Raw genomic sequence first — 21,450 nt, 5'->3', positions numbered from 1 at the left:
AATCCACTCTACAACATGTATGCAACAAAAATTATACGATCTGCAATGTGTTGATCGCGGAAGAATATTTTACATCATTTTTCAATAATCTTAATAACATTAAAAACAAATTGTATTTATTTACCGACACGATGCGCAGCAGCGGAGTTGGTTTTGTTGTTCTGCAAAGTTAATCTGTAAAATATGAAAGTAAATTTAAATTAGAACTGCGTTCAAAGTATTTGACAAAATATCTGAAATAACTCTCGAATTTCTCTCTATATGAAATCCAGATGCATACAATTAATTACACATGTCATAATAGTTCTATGTCAAAATATAAAGTAAAGTATAATAAAATAATATGTAATTGAAATACAAAAATGACACAACAAAGCACTAGTGTTTGCGTATAAGCCTGTATGTGCTGACTGTTTAGCCCTTATTCCTACGAAATTGTGTCAACACGATCGTACCTGTCGCCGTCACTCCGGAGTGATCGATCGGATACGTACGTGACAACTATCTATTGTTTTTCTTCTTGTCTGACAAAAGTTAATCTCAATCGAGCATGAAACGCGATAGTCGATGCAAAATACAAATTATCAAACACCGCTTCATGCATAATAAACATAAAATAACTTGGCTTTGCAGCTATGTAGATAGAATCGATAACTCATATCACATTTTACTTGCAACTCGATATTGGGCAGCTATTATGTATCTAGCCAAAATAGTATTCCGATTGAAACAATTCAATTTCTTGTCAGTTGTTTTATCATAGATATTTGAATAAATATTTTTACTACTTGAAATCCCTCACAAGAGATAAAATTAATAAAACAATTATTTTTAAAATAAATTATGTAAAAAAATTTTTTAAGTAACTTTATTAAAATATTTCACGTTTATTAAAAGAAAGAAGTTGGGTTTTACTTCTAGCATTTTTTTATTTTCTTTTATTTGCGAATAACATAATAAAAATAAAAAATAATTTGATATCCGAGGACTGATATCACCCTCTCATTGTCAGAGTAATCTTGAGCAGTAAAAAAAATCGTGGCCATGTGTCGCTTACTACAAGATTTTCTATATATTCCCAAAGTATCATAATTGTTCAAATTTTTTGATTAAAATTAAAACTTTTAATTTTTAACCTTTAACTTTGTCATATTTCTCAGACGCATCCTGTTCTATGACAAAAAAGATGTTTAGAAAAAAAAGATCTTTTGCAAAATTGTAATCTCCCTCTGTACAATTATATTATGCCACATATTATTAAAATATATTTTAACAAATAAAATTTCCTGAAAAATATATAGAATAAAAAAAGAGAATTGAATGCGTTTAATAATCTTCCTAATTTTTTATTATGTTTAATTAATCTTATTTGTCTCATTTGTTAATATTTATTTCATTCAAATATTTATGATGTCGCTGTTATTTTGCTCTCTTGCCTTCAATAACACCGAACTCGACGAACCACCACAGAAGACGAAAGTGCTAGCATATATCTTGTTTAGTAGCTTGAAAGATAGCCGAGCCGCGCTTTGTCGTCCTGATAAGAGCCCCAGATGCAATTTTTGTAGGATACGTCTACAAAGCACGCGATGTCGCGCGACACGACGTCTTCGACGGTGTCTTCAGTCTTACCTTGACTATCCGCCCGACGATTGTGGCCACGGCGAACGCGTCGCGAACGAGTTTATTACCGCGTAATTAAGCCGCCCTTGTGTCGCGTTTTTAAATGCGCTTCAAACGCTCCTTCAATCACCTCTTGACATATTATAACTATGTCTTTCTTCTAAAGTATTTTTGCATTTCCACTATTAAATCTTTACTCGCGATATATTCAGGTGAAACTTATCTATTCCTTAACTATTCCTTATCGTGTAATAATTCTCAAAACTAATGGCCACTAGCAGTCCATTGAATGAGCCATCGGAAATGGAAAAATCTTCTGATGATGCCGAAATCGACATTGATATTGATACTCGTAAAACTAGTATATTCACACTTTATGCGAAAATATTTCGACTTCTTCTTACGACACAGACACCGAATTTTAGTCTTCTCAGCAACGAGGCACGTAATAAAGAGCTCGAAAAATTGATATTACCAAGCAATGAAGAGTGGCGTCACCGAGCTTATCACAGTCTCGTTGAGTTACAAAGAGAAAAGGATGCTGAGATCGAAAATAAAAGGTAAGTTGAAAAAAGACTACATATGCACATTTAAAGCAAAAAAAAGAGCGAATTTGGACATCTCAAACAAATCGAACGTAAGAAGTGATCTGTATTATCTAAAAATTTGAACAGTTCGGGTAAAGAAAATCGGAGCAAAAATATATACATCGGAAATACCTTTTTGTTTTTGCGTCTAATTTTACGCAGATGTTAATATCACATTATAAAAAAGTACGAGAAAGATTGAGAGAGAATGAAAAAAATGAATGAATGAATGCTAGAATGCACTGTACGGAAGATTTTCTGTTTGAGGGAGGAAACGGATTCTAAACGGCACATAAGTCGCAAGAAATCGCAGGATTGGGAATGGTGTCCCGACGAAAAGGGGCAACTTCCGAAAGGGAGAAGAGGCGAAAGCGAGGATATCATTGCTTCCTTAAATGCTATATCGGGAACTGGTGGTTCATTGACCGAGGCTTGCATAGAACCAGGCTGGCGTATCAATGATATCCTCTTGGCGGCCAAAGTTCTCCAGAATACGCGGCCCACCCCAATTTATGCCAACGAGGCCGAAATGAGACGCGTCTTTGGTTTAGTATACGACGTACTGAGATGTGAGATACTTTTTTTTTTAATATAAGCAGAAAGACTTTGTATAAAATCAAGAATTAATATTGTCCAATATTGTTGAATCTCGACAATATTTCTACTCTTCAAACGAACGCCAGTAGTATTTGATGCTCCTCATGAATTTAATCTTCTTATGTGCTACTTTTTCATTTGTCCCACTTTCAGAAATAAATCGATTTATCGATTATAATGGATCACCCTGTATATGATACATATGGCATTCTTTCACATATAAAAAAACAAATACAAAAATAAATAGCTTAATTATGATAAGCGTATACACGGTATCCGATCGCACGTTGCAAACTTTACAGACAAGAACATTTTGAATCGTACGCTGGAAGACGGAGGATTTTGGTATGAAAACGGAATTCTCAAATCACGCGAAAGAGTGGTCTGGCTGTTACTCTACGACATGCAGGGAAGAAAATTTGCACGCCAGCGTGACGGAAACGCACTCGAAACTCGAGAGAAGATATTTAAGGTATGTATATTGAAGTCGCGATAGTTTCTCATTCCACTTTCGTTAAATGTTTTGCATTTATGCGTCTTGATATTAGCAACAATGAATCAAACATTTACCTTACGTTTAAAAATAAATAACGTTTTGATTATAAAATTATAAAGTGCTTCAAATTTTTCAGCGATGGTGTATGATATAATTGTATTATCGTAAGAAAATAATTCTCGAACGCAATGACAAAATAATGCAAACATTTTTTAATAACAGAACTGATATATTATATGCTAACAATAACTCTTTTCAGACTGTCGGATTAAAAGACATCGAAGATGCCCTTTTAAGAGCAAAAACGCATTTGGCGGCGAGCATTTCACGTCTTCGTATCGGCGGTTCGGCGCTTAATCTCGGTTATTTTTAATTTCTAATTAAAACTTGCAGGAAAAGAGCTTCTTATAAATAGAATAGCAATATTATTAAAAAAATTGATGGTTGACACGTTATTTTATCCATCCAGACGAGCTTCTCCCAACGTACTTGCGTATCGCTGGAGGCATAAGCTGGTCTAACGAAGGCGCGATCGCTTCCGGATGGATTAACACCATGAAAATACCCACTAAAAACCAATTTGTGGAAGACATGTCAAAGTTGAAATTTGAACTTTGCAATGATAGTGAAGTCGCGGAACTTAACGAGACCAATTATATTTTCGATCCAATTTGCCCGAAGATGATAAATTTGCATGACAAAGCACGAGAGAAACTCGCCGTGTCCGATTTAGTTCGTGATCATCGATTCCTCTTTTTGGTAAATATAACTTGTGCTAGTTTTACTTTTAAATTGTTAATTATTGTAAGAAAAACGCGCGTACAATATAAATTGTCTTCGATTTGAAAATTGAAAATATAGAACTTGATATCGAAAATTGAAAATTAAGGAACACAAAGGTTTTTTTTTAATAATTTAGAGAATTAAAGGAATTGAAATAAATTTGGAAAATTTAGGAAAGATCATTGTGTCTTGGAGCAGCTACATTAGCGCAGGCGATACGTGTCGCACATCTTTGCGGTCCCGTGATTCTTACGCATTCAGTCGCTCCTCGTCATACAAGCTACTTGGCGGGACTTTTGGCAGACATCGAAGAAGCCGGAAGACTATTAGTCTTTGGCGTTGGAGATCGCTGTTACGAGTACAAAACTTACCTCGAAACTTTAGGTCTTACTCTACAACAATGTAGAATTTTTTCAGAAAAGTAAATATGACTAACAATCTCTTTCGTAAATCTATTATTGATATAATTGCCAGTGACAAATCTACATTTTCTATATCTTTTTAGAAAAATGGAAAATTCTTTTCAACCCTTTAATTGTTAAGAAAAAACTTTAATATTAAAAATAATTAAATAAATATCTGTAATTTCGTTACTTTCTTATTTTTGAGACCTTAAATATTTAACAAATGCAAGAAAAAACTGATTTTTTGCATACCTTCTGAAACTTCATTAACGTACTAGTAAATATCGCGTAGTGGATTCGCCACTTGACAATAGCCACTACTTCGAATATATTACGATATTGCGTTTTTCATTGCCAGATACATATCGCCACCGCCGTCCGTCGAACTGGAAAGAGCAACCATCGTTTTAGCGACGCCCCCGTGTAGTTACACTGGCGTCCGGGATATAGTTGATCTTGCTGTAGCCCGCGGCGGTGACACCAGTTTATTAGAATCATTAACCAGCGATACTGCGGGTGAGATCAAACAGCCACGCGCTCTTTTGGCCGAACAATTTTCCACGCTCAAGTACGCGCTGACTAGACCGAACATACAATTTCTAATATACGAGGTGCACACAATTTTGCCGTCCGAGACTACGGAGATGGTTCGACAGGTAGTCGAATATGCTAATCAAATTGCGACGGAGAAGTACATTCGCGAGCATCCCGTGAGCATTTTATATAAATGTTTTTTTTTTTTTAATTTTGTGCAGTTTAAATCCAATTCGTATAATAATTCTTTGTCACAGCCAAAGCGTAAGACTGTACACAAAGACGGTGGTGAAAAAATTGTAAAGACGGGAAAGACTGATAGACAAGAACAATTACGCGAACAGTTGGAGAAGCAATCGCAAATGCAACAGGAACAAACTTTTCCGAGTAAACAGGATGAGAAGGATGAAACGCCGTTAATTACAAATGATATTGTCGTAAGATCATTTATAAATATGTATCTTGAATTATCCTCTTTTGTAAAATTAGGATTTTTTGGAAAATAACTTTTTCGTAATTTTTTGTGCGTTAAATCAGGTTGGATTCGAATTTAACGCATAAAAAACTACGAAAAACTATTCTTTTCTTTTTCAAACAATAGACCCATGCAGAGCAGTGTTGTCTATTGATGTTGAATAACAATATTAGTTATTAATAAAATAAATATTAATAAAATCATCATTAGATCCCCGATAGTGATTTGTTCGAAGTGGGAAGTATCGATGAGATTTACGGCAAAGACAACAGCCAAATGTTAGACCCGGGCTGTTTCATCGCTATAATCAAACGGAAGGAAATGATGCAGTTCGATTCGCTCTTCATGATCAAAGTGGCGGAATCAAAGGGACTGTTCGGCAATCCCGACAAGGAGCGAAGTCCAAAACAGAAAACCGAAATACAACCGCCGCCGTGTCAAATATCGCAAATGAGTCGCAGAAGTTTCAAGCGTGCCAAAGTACTTAATTACATTTTAGACTTACTTATCCGATATGAAACACAATGATACAGGCACAAAAGTTTAAATCTAGAATGTCTATTGTCTGGAGAAATTTATTGATTAATTAAAATGTAAAGTTTCATCGCGTCGAAGTGCTACGAGTCTAACTTGTCTCTGCAAATGTTACAGATCGAAATAGATCGCTTAGCAGCGCCTACGCACTCGTCGATGTCGCGGACTTCGAAGAAGCAAAATCAACCGTGTCCCCGTCACAGTCGATACATCGTTCGAGATAAAAAGTTATTGGCCATGCAGATACGTGAAACGCGAAAGCGAGATGCGCGTCGATGGTGGCAAGACGCGATTGCGGTTTTCGTTCATCCGAAAAAACGCGACTTTGCTCGCGAGTTTCATGCAATGCGCTCGGATCCATTCACGCAAAAACCATTGTATCCTTTTCATGTCAAAAAAATCGTATTGTCGAAGCGCCATCAAGAAAATAACTTGCCAAGCGACTCCGTTTAGAATTTATTTTAATCTTAAAATTTTTATTTTTATTTATCCGATTTAGAATATTAATGTAGTCTCGCGCACGCCATATTAATATTAAATAAAATGGATTATTGTAATTAAATTTTCATCGATTGCTATGACTTTTGTGATCACCGTAAACTCTATTTTTAGAATTATATTTTTTAAGTTGCACTAATTAATTAAAAATCTGTTTGTAAGATACGATTATGCAATTGTTTCTCAGTAAAAATTCATATTTAACTTGTCACAATTGCTTTTGTAACTTAATAATTTCATGAGAATTATAAATGCATTGATTGGAAAATAAATTACCACTCAATTTTCTTATTACTTTAAATGTTAATAAATACTTCTCATTTCAAATTTTTATTTTAGATGAATTCAACTTTGAATTTATTAATCAACTTTTTAACCAACTGATAATTCATTTGAATAGCTCTAGATTTTTTATCAATAGTTATTATATGCAAATATCCAGAAATAATCTGTTTAAAATCTGTATGATTCTTTGCATGATTCGATCTGTCCCTCTGAGAATCCGATATGTTACACTGATAACTTCCCGGCTATATCAAATTTTCATTTCGATTGTCATTTCACGATTAATCGAGTTGCAATGAATGCAATTTATTAATATAGCTTTGGAAATTTGATTGGTTATTTCCAAGGAATAAAAGATTTTAAATGATACACGTGGCTTTCCAATATTATATAAATAATAAATGCGGCCTTTGGCCGCCAGAATTAAGAAGTAAAAAAAAGATGTGTAATACGTTAGCTAAATTGATCGATATAATATATTGAAGATAAAAATTGATTCAAAACCGATATTAAAACGATCTCTAATTGAAGAAACCGCTGATAAAGTTGTCATTTTAACAGCATCGTGTGAAAAATATCTCAAGTATGCATTCAATATTGACAAAGTCAGGATTATCGGCTTACCGAAACGGCGCTAAAATACGATGCAGTCTGCTCGCACATCTTCGCAATGTTAGCAAAGAAGCTGTTGTAGAATCGGTATGATTTGCCAAACGGGACTTACATAGTTTCCCATTCACTTCTCGTTGTCATTTTAACTTGAGCTCTATCTCAGAAATACGATCTTTATCGGCTCGATAAAGGACCGTCTGAAAAATCGACCTTAAATGTGGAAGACGCTACGTACGCTTTGAAGAAAATGAACTACATACGCCGGATGGAGAACAAAGCCGCGGAATTATACAGACAACGGCTTATCAATGGTTTTCTGCACTTATACGTTGGTCAGGTAGACAAGTAACTAAAATTCTGAGTTGAAACAATACGCATAACCGTAATGTAACATTACTGCGTTGAGAGAAGAAGGAGTGTAGGTTTAAAAAAATACTTTTTAATCTAGCTATCCATGTTTCAGCAAATAGAATTGAATTAAATTGTTGAAAAAAATATCAATTTTTGCAATGTCGCTGCAATCTTTCTATATGCAATATATGTGCGGAATGGAAAATAAACGATGTTTGCGTCGTGTAGGAAGCTATAGCCATAGGTCTCAAAATGGCCTTAACAAAACCGGACACCGTTATCACGGCATACAGATGTCACGGTTTTGCCGTTGCATTCGACATCTCGGCTCGCACAATTCTCGCAGAACTTATGGGCCGCAAAACGGGCACGGCGAAAGGCAAGGGCGGTTCCATGCACATGTATGCGCCGCAATTTTACGGTGGTGACGGTATCGTTGGCGGGCAGGTAAATGCATGTTCTTTGCGATCAATCCCGACAGCTGTTAGACAGCTATCGTATCTATTCGAAAACGTTATCGAAATAATTCCATTTCACATCGATCGTTCTATTATTTGGACATTTCGACATAAATTTTCATTGTATTTACATTTATTGAAAGTAAACTCCATCTCAGATTATAATTTCCGATTTCAATGGAACTCATAATGGTTCAATTAAATGTAAAGAAAATTTTTTTAACAGATAAATTTATTCTTACCTGATCGATTAATGTGTATCTTATTCCATAATTAGGTTCCTATCGGTACTGGTATCGCCTTGGCTCACAAGTATAACGGCACAGGCGGTGTGTCCTTCACGTTGTACGGTGACGGTGCAGCGTCGCAGGGTCAGATCTACGAAGCCTGGAATATGGCGAAGCTTTGGAATCTGCCGGCGATCTACATCTGTGAAAATAATAAATACGGTATGGGCACAGCCGTGCATCGACACTCCGCCAATACGGAGCTTTACACACGCGGAGATCTCATACCAGGAATAAAAGTAAAATACAATACACATGAGAAAAATCTGAAAGATTTCTTCTCAAAAGTTTGAGATATTCGGCACAGATGTCATTTTGTATATTTTACATATAGATTTTATATTAATTACATTGCGACTGATTGTACCTCGTGTACAGGTCGATGGAATGAAAATCATGGACGTGCGAGAAGCCGCACGCTTTAGTAGAAACTATGCGCTCAGGAATGGACCGATTGTAATAGAAGTTGTAACTTATCGCTATTTTGGACACAGTATGAGCGATCCTGGTTACAGTTATCGTACCCGAGAAGAGATTAAAGCTATCCAAACCGAGCAAGATCCGATAATGTTGTTCACGAAGCTCGTCATAGAAAAGGGACTTATGACCGAGAAAAAGGTCCAGGTAACTTATGAATAATCTTGAAAATTATATATAAAACATAATTTAATATGTAAGAAACTCTTCAGAATTGCAGTATTCAAGGACAATAAAACAAGTTAATATAAACATAGCGATCTCATCTTATTTGCGAGTTTTCTCAATAAGATCCAAAGTAAAAGTATTAATTGATTGTTCTATTAATTCTATGTATCAAAATATTAAAGTAAGATCGCTAGAAAGACTACGAAATATTTCGTGTATTTCAGTATGTCAGAATATGTGAAACTTTAAACTGTAACTCGGAAATAAGGCGAAATTGAACATGTGTCCGTATGAAGTTATATTACTTTTATTAAATTATATAAAATAATTTATTTATCCTATTTTACTTTTAAGTGTTTAATTAATAATGTTAAGTGTTTAATACATACTTCATGTATTAAGTTAAATTCTTTATTTGTTTGATAAAATAATTAAGAATTGGACCAAAGCACAACAAAAAGAATATTCGAACACGCGCGCAACACGAGAATTACTGTATTATTACTGGCAAAGTAAAAATTATGTCCAAGAATCTTAATGTGCAATTATGACGTAAAATAATGACTGTGTTTTAACCACCTATTGCATGGCCAGAGCATACGAGATACAGCATACAAGCAAGTTGATCAAGAAATGGAGCAAGCCAAGTCCGATCCGTGGCCAGAAATATCAGAAATCTCAAGCAATGTATATGTCAAACCACTGGAGAAGATTCGCGGCAAAATTCCTTGGGAATTATACTAATAAAAACAATATCGTATAATTTTCCATAATTCTCTTGTAATTAAATATTTTTTAATTACGATTAATGTGTTCTTTTTTATAAAATTTGTCAATAAGTGCTGCAGTATACAATTTTTTTTCTACAGAAATCAATGTAAACATAAGAATTATATAACACAAACTAATTACAAAATTGTGCCTAGATTTTGTGTGCGCGGATACTTAGAACAAATAATTAAATAGTCTATAAAATTTTTAATAGTTTTATTAATGTTTTGACATATGACCCTTGCATCCTTAAAACTGATTGTTCTGAATAACGAGTGGCACGAACGGCCAGTGAAATGGTCAAGAGAAACGGACGTAAGCACCGAGAATGAGTCAGATCGTGAACGAGACGTAGGAGAAGCGATGGAGGCAACGCGGAGGGCGAGACGAAGCTGCACGGACGTCTCTGCGGGAGTCGCCTTACATCTCTCGCACGTGTTGCATCGCGCTAATTGAATTCTAACAAGACAGTACAGTCAGTCGGCCGTATTCCAACATATTTACTCACTACGTTCCTTTCGTTTCAACCATGCAGCCGCGATTACGTGTATCTTCAACGTGCGATCATCGATAATACTGTGTTGAGGAACCAGCGAAACTGACAGGTACTGTACTCTTTTTTTTTCGTAGATTTCTTTAGGACACACCATTGTAATTCTATCTTGCAATTTGCGGAAAAGTTTAATTTTACTTCAATGTAATTAAAAGTTTGACATTTAATGATTAAATGCGACGTCTTTCTTGAAAGTTACGGACGACAGTTAGACAGAAGGGGCGGTGCCTGAAAGTTTGCGAACAGGAAAGACAAGTAATATAAGGCGATCAATTATTCTAACGTAATAAAATTGAACAGGCGACGACAAACCTCGGCTGCGTCATCGCCTAAAGCGCTCGAGGAATTTCTCGCTCGCTGATGACAATAACACAATCAAAAAATAACTTTAATGATACCGTCTTAATTACATTTAACGCATTTAGCGCGCGATAAAAAATCGACCGATGATAATCTCTTCCATTTTCTGTTGAAAATAGCTTTATTTCTAAATTTTTGAATTTTACTTTGCACTCTTTACACTCTGATTGTAATCACTAAAAAAAATTCGATTGTAATCACTAAATAGAATTCAAGGGTTTGGCTCTTTTTTCATTTTACTTGATTTCTATAATTCTTAGAGGTTTCTTCCTTTTGGTTTCCATTTTTACAGTTTTATAATTAAATATGTATTAAAATTTCTATATGAAAAACGAATTAACATTTGAAATTTTATCAAGAAAAAATCCATGACAAATTATTTTTATTAAAATACGCGTGGATTAATAGATACATTGTATTTTTCAAAACGAGAAAATGTGAGACGTATCGCCAGTTTGTATGAGTAAACATTTGAATGATTGATAAAGCGTTATCTACAGCGGTGGCACATCCTGTAAGAACTATAGCATCAAGCATCAAGTATCAAATTATATATATAGAAAATAAAAAATCCAGGATTTACAAAATAGAGAGTATCGCTACACTGATTGTGAATAAACATACATAGAAAAATCCACTCTTTCAGAATACAAGCAATATTTGATTTATATAATGTATATAACATATAATTATAATATTTTAGAGACGAGGAGATGCGTGCTGGGACGGAAATAATGCACGAAATCATGTTATCATCATCGTCTGTGCTAGAATCTTTTGGTGGAAAATTTCTAACTTATCTAAGTTGGAAATAATTATTTTTTATCTAAAAATAGTTTTATCCTAAATAGTTACCTAAATAGTTCTCTGAACAACAGCATTATGGATATCGAAACAAGCATCAGCGACATATTGCGTGGTACGTATTTTTTGCTATGAAATTTTAATAAAACAATGATTTTATAAAAAGTCTCCGTGCTTCTTTGTTCGTTTTAAGGATATATGTATCTTATATTACAAAATCGTAAGAATTTTATAATATAATGTTTATTTTCTCCAAGTATCTTTACCTGAACATAATTCTCCGATTGATTTAAAAGTTATTATTTCATGTTTGCATTGGTTCTTATAAAAAAAATAGTTATGTGTTGCATTTGTCGACGAATTTGAAAAGAAAAGAAATTGCCAATCAAGTCAGAATTTTCATATACTGACAAATTTCTAAGAAACATTCATACAATATTTTCTTTGGAAACTTATTGACTAGTTTAAAACTTACTTGCCCTAACTCGGCTGTTTTATTTTATTTTTTTTTTTTTTTAATTAAATTCTGTTGATAGAAGTGATAAAATTTTTGGAATGCCTCCACGATGTGAAACTTCCCCTCGCGCAGGAGAGCCTGCGGCAAAAACTGGTAATGATTTTGAAGAATAAACTCACAACGATGACACGAGTGTCACCGGAACCTTACTTGAATATGGTTCCCGGCCCCAAAAGCCTATTACAACACACACTGCCGAAAAGCGAAACCGATTCGGAAGATTACGTAGAACCATCTCAAAAGCAGATCAAAATTCCGATCGGGGCAGATCAGAATTATTATGAGCGTGTTGGAGCTAACAGCCAAATCGTCGCAACGGTTGCAAGCGAGTCCTCCGAGCGAAGTGACGATCAGGACGAAAATCGAAGATTGATCGAAATCTACAAAAACTTATCAGCGACACAGGCTAAAGGCAAATGCCACAAATGCGGTCCGCTGCACCGAAAGGAGGGGAAAAAGCTGTTCTTATCGGAAAGTCGCGCCTGCTGGATCGCATTAGTCGGATCGCATTTGCTGATCTACCGAAACGAGAAGACGAGCCGGCCTCACGCAATTTATCCCGTACGCTGTTACATGGCTCGACCGGCGCCCAACTTGATTCCTCGCGATCGACAGAAAAGTGAATCGGCTTTCGAGATATACAGTCCCGGGAGTGAGACGTTACAGTTTATCGCGAGAACGCCAAAGGACATGGATCAATGGATAGCGAAAATCTGCGAAGTGGGACACGACAACGAAAACGAGAAAGGTGTGGCAGAAGTCTGCAAGAAGAAACACGCTGCCGTTGAATCCCAGACAAATCCAGACGAGACGGTGAGAGACGCGAAAAAGTCAACTGATAAGCCAACCAAAATAGATACGACGAGTGATAAGAAGGAAGTTGAGCGAAAAGATATAAACGAAAATCCGCCGCCGCTACCTGCCCGAATACCACGAAGACTTCCTTCCTTGCCTTCCGATGACGCAATAGCTTCCTACAAACCAGCCGCCAAGGATGACGATGACGAAGATGACATTTATCACAAAATCGAAGACTTGAAAAATGGGACGTGCTATCAAAATGTAGCACTGCCGAAAACACAATCCGACGCTAACGACAAGAAACACGAAACGACGTATGATGACATTCGTTCGTCCAAAGAGAAAAATCAGGAGCAAGTTTTCCTGGAAGAAACCACCCACGACACGACACCGCCTGAGGAGGAGTTGTACGACGATATTGGTACAATTTCGCGAACGGGAAATGTTATCACGGGCGCTCTTCCTGTACAACAAATCCGGAATAGCGATCGACCAGTCGCCGATGGTGAAAAGAAACGAGAAGAATTTTACGACGATGTGGACGTAAGTCGCTCTTTATTTCTCAATTATCAAATAACGCAAATTTCTTTAAAGTAATGTAACAGACTTTTCTCTCAATTTGTAAATCAAAACTCATTTCGAAAATGTCTCAACACAGAACCTGATTCCAAACGAAAGATTCATCAAAGATCGCGCAAAGAATCAAACTGAAGCGAGTAAGTTTCTCCAAAAGAAATCCTTCCTGGATAGAGTCCTGAGCAGAAAGGAATCGTCTGGCAAATTGGATAAGAAATACAAAAGCAAAGTTTCGAGTCTACCGTCGCCCTCAACTACGGAGAAAACGCCAACCTGCATCGACGCGTCCAATTTGACGCCGAATCAGGAATCGTTAGCGGAGGAGAGAGAGGAATTACCAGAATACAATTGTCCTCCGCCACCCAGACCAATTTACACAAAATCGTTAAATAATCCCAATCGAGTCGAAGAATTTTACGACGATGTCAGCGCCTGCCGAGAGCAGTACAACAAAAGTCGGGTAACGTCCTTTCACAAACTTAAATTTCGTTTAATATTTTAATTGATCAAAATTTAATGAAAATTCTCTTTTTTAGCCAACAATTCCAGAATCAATGCTGGAAGGAGAAGCGAAAAAAATTGTAAACAATACAACGTGTAACGCGGAGTCAAAAGATGAATCTTCTCAAGAAGAGATTCTGCATTATCAGTCACCAAGGAGTGACTTGCGCATTCCCGACGCTGCAGAAGTTCAACCGAATGAAGAATTGTACGATGACATAGCGCTGTTGGCTGATTTTACCGCACGACAAAGAGACAATATTAGAAAGAAAGACGGTGAAGATGCTAAATCGATAATCGCTCCCGATAAGAAGTCGTGGAATCGGTTTGTTAATAAAAAATTACGAGCAAGCGATTCCAATTGTTCTGAGATAAATAGACCAAATAGCGAGTGTGAGGAGTCCGAGGATTCGTCCGAGAATAATAGTGTGATCAAGAGAAATACCTTTCAGAAGTTGATTAACAGAATGGAAAATTCTCTCGCTAAAGTTTCCGCGAGAAACTCACCTTCGCTCCCGCCCAGTCAGTCGAGCACAACGAATAACAATTCTTGAACTATTGTATATTAACGTAAAATGCAGCCTCTACATATCTAAAGCAAAAAGAATATCGAAATATAATTTTGCTATCAATTCTATACAATAAAAGTATTATTTACGCCTTTATTCTTAGAAACCGCATTGTTAAAAATTTCTACTTATACCGGCAAGTCTGTTTAACAAGAGCGTGTACGGTGGAACTCGAAAACGATTTGGGATAATAAATTGAAAGAAAATCCACACATTATGCATAATATAGATTGTGATGCTTTATTATTAGTAAGTTGTCCAGTCACCTCCGTTATCAATAATTGTCTGGCATCTCCGAGACATATTTTCTACTAATTTTATAGCATAATCTTGAGGCAAAAACCTCCATATAAATTGAATCTGTCGAACTAACTGCTTGACGGTCCAGATCTTTTTTCCTCGAAGCTTAAACTTCATGAGCGCCCAAACATTTTCTATGGGATTTACATCTGGTGAATGTAACGGCCAATCTAGTACGTCAACGTCATTTTCTTGTTTCCATGCAGTACAAAGACTATTCCGATGTTTTGGATTATTGCCCTCTTGCAGTAGCCAGTTTTCCTTTGTAAACCACTTTTGGACAGATGGTAATAAAGCTCTTTGATATATTTTGACCATTTTGGCAGCGTTCAAATTGTCTGTGAAGATGTGCAAAGTGCCAAATCCCTGCTTTGAGAAACAGCCCCAGACGTGCACTTTTACCGAATGTTTAACGGTCCGCTGGATGAGTATATTGGCGTGGGTAGACCAGGCATGACTGATAGAACAATTTGCCCAAAAAGAAGCTTCGTTCGAAAAAATTACGTTGTCCCAATCGCGGTCTAAATTTTCTTTCGCCCAAGCGACTCTTTTTTCGACGTATTTTTCAGATAGTAGCGGTTTCTTTATTGTGCTTCGAAATTTTACTTCATGAGCTAGTAAACGTCTTCTTATAGTGTCATATGACACATTTAGACCCTTTTTACACAAAACCGTTTGCCCGCCACGCAATGATAAACGAGGATTTTTCTCAAACACCCGTAAAATCATCCTGTCATCATTTTTCCGTCGTTTTTTGCACAGAGCCACGATCCGGCAGGTCATCAACGTGTTTTACGTCAGAATAGCGTTTCACCCACTTACTTACAAATGTCTTCGACCTTTTCATATACTTAGCAGCCGCTCCGTATGACATTTTCGGTCCTTTCGGATGTAAACACAGAAACACGGCTTCGTAACGTGATACGTACGCGGCACTCATGGTGAAATATGTCCTTTTATGACTAAGGTCGAACGACAACTGAGGCTTCCTATACAAAGCATTTTGCGAGAAGAGTCACGCAGCGTGATGCGATATCTACTACCGGGCTCGCGGCTCTCGAGCCCCAACACAAGTAAGAAGCGCTTACGTCACGCGTCTGTGTGCGCTCGGCCGTTCGGCTATAGAGAGAGAGCGGACGTCTCTGTCTTGCTACCATCGAGCCGACGTAAACACATTGCGGACGGCAAATGCTCAGAAACAAGCGCTTTTAATCGAGTAAGGCGAGTAAGGCCTAGCAAATTCGAAATCCCGTATTCGAGACTTGATTTTTGCAACTTTTTTTTTTCTTTTTTCCACATTTGTTTCTAACAATGTAAGTTAGTTAATAATGTTTTTTTGGCTAAAAAATATTATTTTGTATATTAATAATATATTTGCATATGTTAAATTAATAACTAATTATTTTAAAAAGAATACTGATTTGCTATTATAAATAGAAAAATGAAGTCATTTTACAACATACATATTGCAACAAAGTGCAATTTAACATGTGCAATTATTGTTAATAAATATAAAATAATATTTTTTAACCAAAAGCATTATCTAATGATTCACTTGATGGTACAGTGCTAAAAACAAATATCAAAAAAGAAAAAAAATGTTACAAAAGCAGTTTTCAAACACAAGATTTTCAATATTCCTGCCACTCGCCTTAATCGATTAGCCACGCTTCTTAACATTTATCTCTATCAAAAGATTACACACCTGGAAAATTTTTAACTATTTATTTTTAATTACTGCATATTAGCAAGAGTTACTGTACTGTGGAGATTAGTGGAGAAACGGTAACATACAATGCAGTCAAATACATCTTACAAATGCAGTCAAATAGATCAAAGATTTATTGCACTCTTGTTAGCATGTTAAAGTATGTGTAGCGTATTATTAGTTCATTAGTAATTTTAAGTGTTTATAATAGTCGTCTTCCACACCACTTTTGAGGTTCCACTAACTAGGCACGTTCGATTTTTATTAAGTGAATCGTCGCCTGGAGCCATCTTGTCAAACAAATTGTATATAAGAATGCTAATCGATTATTTTTTTAATTTTATATGCAGATATTAAGATAGAATTAAAAAGTAAATACTTTACCGAATATTTCATATTTGATGTCGGGATATGTGCAACTTTAAAAAGACTGTAATTCAAAAACAAAGCAAAATCGTCCACAGTTGTGACAGCTAAGCAACCATCGCAAAATGACAGTTGATAGTGCTGCACCCTGCAGTTGTACCTAAATCTGAATAAACTTCCACTTCCGGTAAAATCGAAGATGCATCCTGGTGGCCGCTTCGCGCAACACAGTGCAGCAGCTGATGCGTAAAAATGGCCGGCACCGATATAAACGATACAAATGGATAAATTTCAGTATTTAATATCACGCGATTAATATGAAGGTGAGAGTGTTGAAACTGCAGTCTGAATCGTACTCGCATGTGTCACGTACTTTTATCTTACAAAACAGTCTCTCCAGATGGATTGAAAGATCTATCTTCGGCATGAAGCGCAATCGCAGGTGAGAAACATCATTTGACCAGACATACACTCGTTGACAGTTCGATGATGCCGATACGTTTGTTTTGTCAAAAGCAAAAAGAGATGAGCGTAGTGAAACAATGCAAAAGAAACCGATGATTATTATTTCCACAATGATACTCGTAGATAGCTGTGTAAGACATTTGTTCAATATTTTAAGTGACATTTACGCATTCAAACATGTTAGCGCAAATTGGCTAAATGACTTTGTTGCACAATTTGTTAAAATAAATAAATGTGAAATCTTAGAATATAAATTCTTAGCAATATATTTGTGCCAATTTATCTCTGTTGAGTACAAACACCTTTTCACACATCATAATAGTAATAATGCTTCTCTTAATTTTTTTTCTCTTTTTTTTTAAGACAGCAATGTTGTAAATACTGTAGAAATCATAGACATTATATGTACCATTGTGATTAGGGTTAGAAGCTCCAGTGGTGGATATCAACACCCTTTTAATAGCTGTTGATAATATAATGGCCTACGACTCATCTAACGTGAAATATTCGCCGAATACTCGCACCCATCAGCCTACTCGGTCCAACATGACTGGATACGCTTATTCCAGCCATCAGCCGCAACATTTTCAACAAACTGACGAGAACAGAAATGAGAACAATTTGTGCAGTACCAAAGAACTCTGTCTGCAGGTCTCGCAACAGTCATCCAGCACTCAGACTGTACAGAAAGTGGATGCTGCAACTATGACAGATCCTTTACAAATCGATTTTAGACTTACTTCTGAGTACTTAGCACGTTGTTCTGGTACATTGGGTTTACCTAATATTACCAAATATGAAGACAATAGTGATTCTCCACAAACTTGTCAAGGAATAAGACCAAAAATTGAATTTGAGATTGAACCACAGCATATTAATGGTAAATTGCTACTCATTAAAATAACCTTTGGTAATCTTGTCAATAATTTATAATTGTAAATGGCGAAATATTTATCAAAATGATGTGCTGTTAACTTCGTGCATATTCTATTGGATTGTTCAAAAAGTTTTCTAGTTTTTAAAATTTTATTTTTATAAAAAACTAGAAAACTCCGAACAATCCAATCATTAAAAATTCTATTTAACATAATTCTCTGTTTATAAGGTATGTTGGTTTATCATTGCCCAGAGTGTGCATATAGATTTGAAGATCGAGAAGCGCTTCACGAACATTTGGAAGATCACAAACAGAGACCACATATCTGTGATATTTGCGGAGCGAGTTTGAAACGCAAGGAACACTTGGATCGTCATAAGCAAGGTCACAATAAAGACAGGCCTTACCAATGTAATATGTGTTGTAAAGCATTTAAACGTAATGAACACTTAGCACGTCACATGATCACTCATTCAGGTAGCAAAAATCAAATATGTACAGAGTGTGGCAAAGCCTTCTATAGAAAAGATCATTTAAAGAAACATCTGCAGAGTCACAATAGTAGTCGAAGCAAACATTTGAATATCTCGCAAAACAATCAGAACGACCAGCAGCCGAGCAACGAAGAGCTAAGTAGTTTCGCGATGATAATGCGACAGACTGGGCCTCCCCCATTTTCGATTTTACGAACTTAGTTATTATACTATAATGACTGTAACATATATTCTTGTCTCTGTCTATAAGTGAGACAGTCTTATTATATAAATAATATATATAATTTCAAGATTTAATATAATATAAATGAGCTTTGTCTATAGTATATTTAATTTTGCGAAGTAATCGAAAATAATTGTTAATAATATTAATAATAAAGAATCCATGTTCCTAAGGGAGTATATCTTATTGCCATGTATTTTGTTAACAGGCAGGCAATTTTATAATGTCCCTTGTAATGCTAAGAAATTATTTGTATATTAAGAATGTACCTGGCGGAGGATTCTTTGAAACTCGAATAAGTTTGCGTTGAAATTCGAAATGTGATCGACCACCATCAATGATATACGCACAGCATTATTTTGCTTATTCTTTAAAAAAAAATGTTGACCTAAAAAATTTAAAATATCTGATGAATTTTGTTTTCGATGAATCACACGATATCAACAGTCAGAACAAAGATTATTTTACTAACGAACTGTAATCTTCTGAATACAATTGAATCTCATCGTAAAGCATGGTAAATCTTGACGCAACACCAACCGTTTTCCTAAATGAAAGAAAAAATAATGTCAATAAATACAGCGCAATAATGCCACTGTAAAAAAGATTTTTAATTCTTAATTTTGCTGATTTATTTTCTCGTGATTTGTCTCGTATTTGAAATAAGAAATCAAAATAGTTCCCATCAAGTTGGAGACTAATTAGCGTAAAAGTGTAAGATGCTAATATTGTAAAAATAAAAATCCGCAATTTTTTTCCATTGCGGATCATTAAACGTTTTCATCGAAATATATAGAATAACTTGTAGAATAATTTTGGCACAGGATTAATAAGGTGTTAATAGCATAATATCTTTGATTGTAGCAAGACTATTAACAATTATTAGTACACTCAAAACAAAATATGGAAACATGTCGTCCACGTGGATTCACTGATGCATATCTGTAGATAAATTTTATCGTTATTCAAGAAGACGGTTTATAGTTCACGATATCGTTAAAGTTTCGTGTGGTGAAATCTTGTTAATATATCTATATGATGATTCTCGTTTTATTGATCTGGAGAAAATATATGTAGAAACATTCAGGAGACTGTTCTCTCCCGAAGACACAAAATGTAAACGTTAATTCTTCCATCTCCAATGTGATGACATATTCATTCCAAGTTGAGCTCCAGATACATTTAATTATATTTATATGAAAATTTATAATATTTTACTGGCATTTTCTTATTATAAATTAGGTTGCACTCTTGTACATCCACACAAATGTAATTATATAAATAAATGAATGAATGATTAAACATTGCAAAAGGCTAAATGATTAAGCAAATCTGAATAAGACGAGGGCTGACAAATCAAAAATAAGATCTTATTTAAATAAATGATTCTTATATAAAAATATCTACCCCTTATGTGTATGTCTATATAATACAATTCAATGCAAAAACAAATACTCAAATCGATCAACAATTTCACATGCGCAAAAATAAAAAAGATAAAAATATCGTAAGCTTGAGATAGAGAGAAAGAGAGAGTTGATTCTTTTCTTGGGTAATGGCGAATAATAAACCTCCCTATATAACTTTTCTTACAATTAATATACATGTATGTAATAAATTGTAAGAAGAACTATACCTGTGCAATTTTTTTATGAATGCATACTATGTGCGTGCGTGCGTTGTACATGCGTGAGTGCGTGTATATATACATAATATAATAATATAACTTATAGAACATATTACATACAAAGCATGTTATATGAAGTGTCTGAAAAATGCGCGTACATTTTAAGCTTCTATTTTCGAGGTCTAAATTTATTGGCATCTACTTAATACATTATACGTCTTTCTAAGTATTTTTCTTTTGTTTTTAATTATGTACACGTTTCTTCACCCATCTATCCAATTTTCTCGCGTTCTTAAAATCGATACACAATTTTTAAATATTTTATATAAAAATAAAACATTAACATTGTCAGAGGAAAGTTATACATACTTCTCTTGCTTTTGACATATTTATTTCAGCCTTTCTATTTTCTTCTTTTTTGTGTCCATTCATCTTGCATTAGTTTTTAATTCACGCACGACGAACAATCAGTATTTTTGTACCCTGAAAGACTGTGGTACAAATCAGCTAAGAATCTGGCAACGTGAAATTAATCTTAGAAAACGTAAGTTGAATAATTTCAATGAAAGAACCGACTGATTTAGGTAAGAAAATTTAGCGAGATCGCCACTGCCATTCAGCAATTTACCGGAAGTCCTCGAAGTTTTTTCGCTTTTGCATAATGTATTAAAATGCATAAAATATTTATCTATAGAAATTTTACCATCTTATATCTAGAAACACCTCTGTAACGAAAAATAAAAGAAAAGAAAATGAAATAGGAAGGCTA

The 21,450-nt window shown here is 35.2% G+C and overlaps 4 protein-coding genes and 1 long non-coding RNA gene across 8 annotated transcripts; 4 read left to right on the top strand and 1 right to left on the bottom strand.

The window, feature by feature from the left end:
- Positions 1 to 85: 85 nt before the first annotated feature.
- LOC105667502 (uncharacterized) lies at positions 86 to 17,155 on the bottom strand. 2 transcript variants are annotated; one of them, XR_010887965.1, is made up of 4 exons: positions 17,014 to 17,155; positions 16,716 to 16,919; positions 8,480 to 16,626; positions 86 to 174 (listed from the first exon to the last, which is right to left on the bottom strand). It is a non-coding gene; the product is annotated as an uncharacterized lncRNA (long non-coding RNA). The 2 variants fall into 2 exon arrangements; XR_001099935.2 differs by lacking the exons at positions 86 to 174; positions 8,480 to 16,626 and having other exon boundaries at positions 16,632 to 16,919.
- On the top strand, positions 1,380 to 7,076 carry LOC105667500 (putative methyltransferase NSUN7). Its single transcript, XM_012359325.2, has 10 exons — positions 1,380 to 2,183; positions 2,478 to 2,779; positions 3,110 to 3,279; positions 3,563 to 3,665; positions 3,773 to 4,062; positions 4,260 to 4,507; positions 4,849 to 5,200; positions 5,282 to 5,461; positions 5,710 to 5,979; positions 6,151 to 7,076. Exons 1-10 carry the CDS (start codon positions 1,891 to 1,893, stop codon positions 6,484 to 6,486), a joined length of 2,544 nt encoding a protein of 847 aa, XP_012214748.1. The 5' UTR covers positions 1,380 to 1,890; the 3' UTR covers positions 6,487 to 7,076.
- Positions 7,149 to 9,913, top strand: LOC105667497 (pyruvate dehydrogenase E1 component subunit alpha, mitochondrial-like). The gene is made up of 6 exons (XM_012359321.2): positions 7,149 to 7,515; positions 7,592 to 7,765; positions 8,008 to 8,226; positions 8,515 to 8,763; positions 8,903 to 9,148; positions 9,764 to 9,913. The coding sequence occupies exons 1-6, from the start codon at positions 7,402 to 7,404 to the stop codon at positions 9,911 to 9,913; spliced, it is 1,152 nt and encodes a 383-aa protein (XP_012214744.1). The 5' UTR covers positions 7,149 to 7,401.
- Positions 11,633 to 14,849, top strand: LOC105667494 (muscle M-line assembly protein unc-89). The gene is made up of 4 exons (XM_012359315.2): positions 11,633 to 11,772; positions 12,194 to 13,518; positions 13,634 to 14,011; positions 14,088 to 14,849. Exons 1-4 carry the CDS (start codon positions 11,736 to 11,738, stop codon positions 14,604 to 14,606), a joined length of 2,259 nt encoding a protein of 752 aa, XP_012214738.1. The 5' UTR covers positions 11,633 to 11,735; the 3' UTR covers positions 14,607 to 14,849.
- On the top strand, positions 16,996 to 21,039 carry LOC105667499 (zinc finger protein 436-like). 3 transcript variants are annotated; one of them, XM_067347466.1, is made up of 3 exons: positions 16,996 to 17,437; positions 18,030 to 18,340; positions 18,566 to 21,039. In XM_067347466.1, exons 1-3 carry the CDS (start codon positions 17,313 to 17,315, stop codon positions 19,030 to 19,032), a joined length of 903 nt encoding a protein of 300 aa, XP_067203567.1. In that variant the 5' UTR covers positions 16,996 to 17,312; the 3' UTR covers positions 19,033 to 21,039. The 3 variants fall into 3 exon arrangements, with proteins under 3 accessions (XP_067203567.1, XP_067203572.1, XP_012214747.1); XM_067347471.1 differs by having other exon boundaries at positions 17,882 to 18,340; XM_012359324.2 differs by lacking the exon at positions 16,996 to 17,437 and adding an exon at positions 17,444 to 17,591 and having other exon boundaries at positions 17,882 to 18,340.
- The last annotated feature ends 411 nt before the right edge of the window (positions 21,040 to 21,450 follow it).

This window comes from Linepithema humile, chromosome 1 (genome assembly GCF_040581485.1).
Source record: "Linepithema humile isolate Giens D197 chromosome 1, Lhum_UNIL_v1.0, whole genome shotgun sequence".
Classification (NCBI taxonomy): domain Eukaryota; kingdom Metazoa; phylum Arthropoda; class Insecta; order Hymenoptera; family Formicidae; genus Linepithema; species Linepithema humile.
The sequence above is the reverse complement of the archived record's forward strand: the minus strand, read 5'-3'. Positions and strand labels throughout refer to the sequence as shown.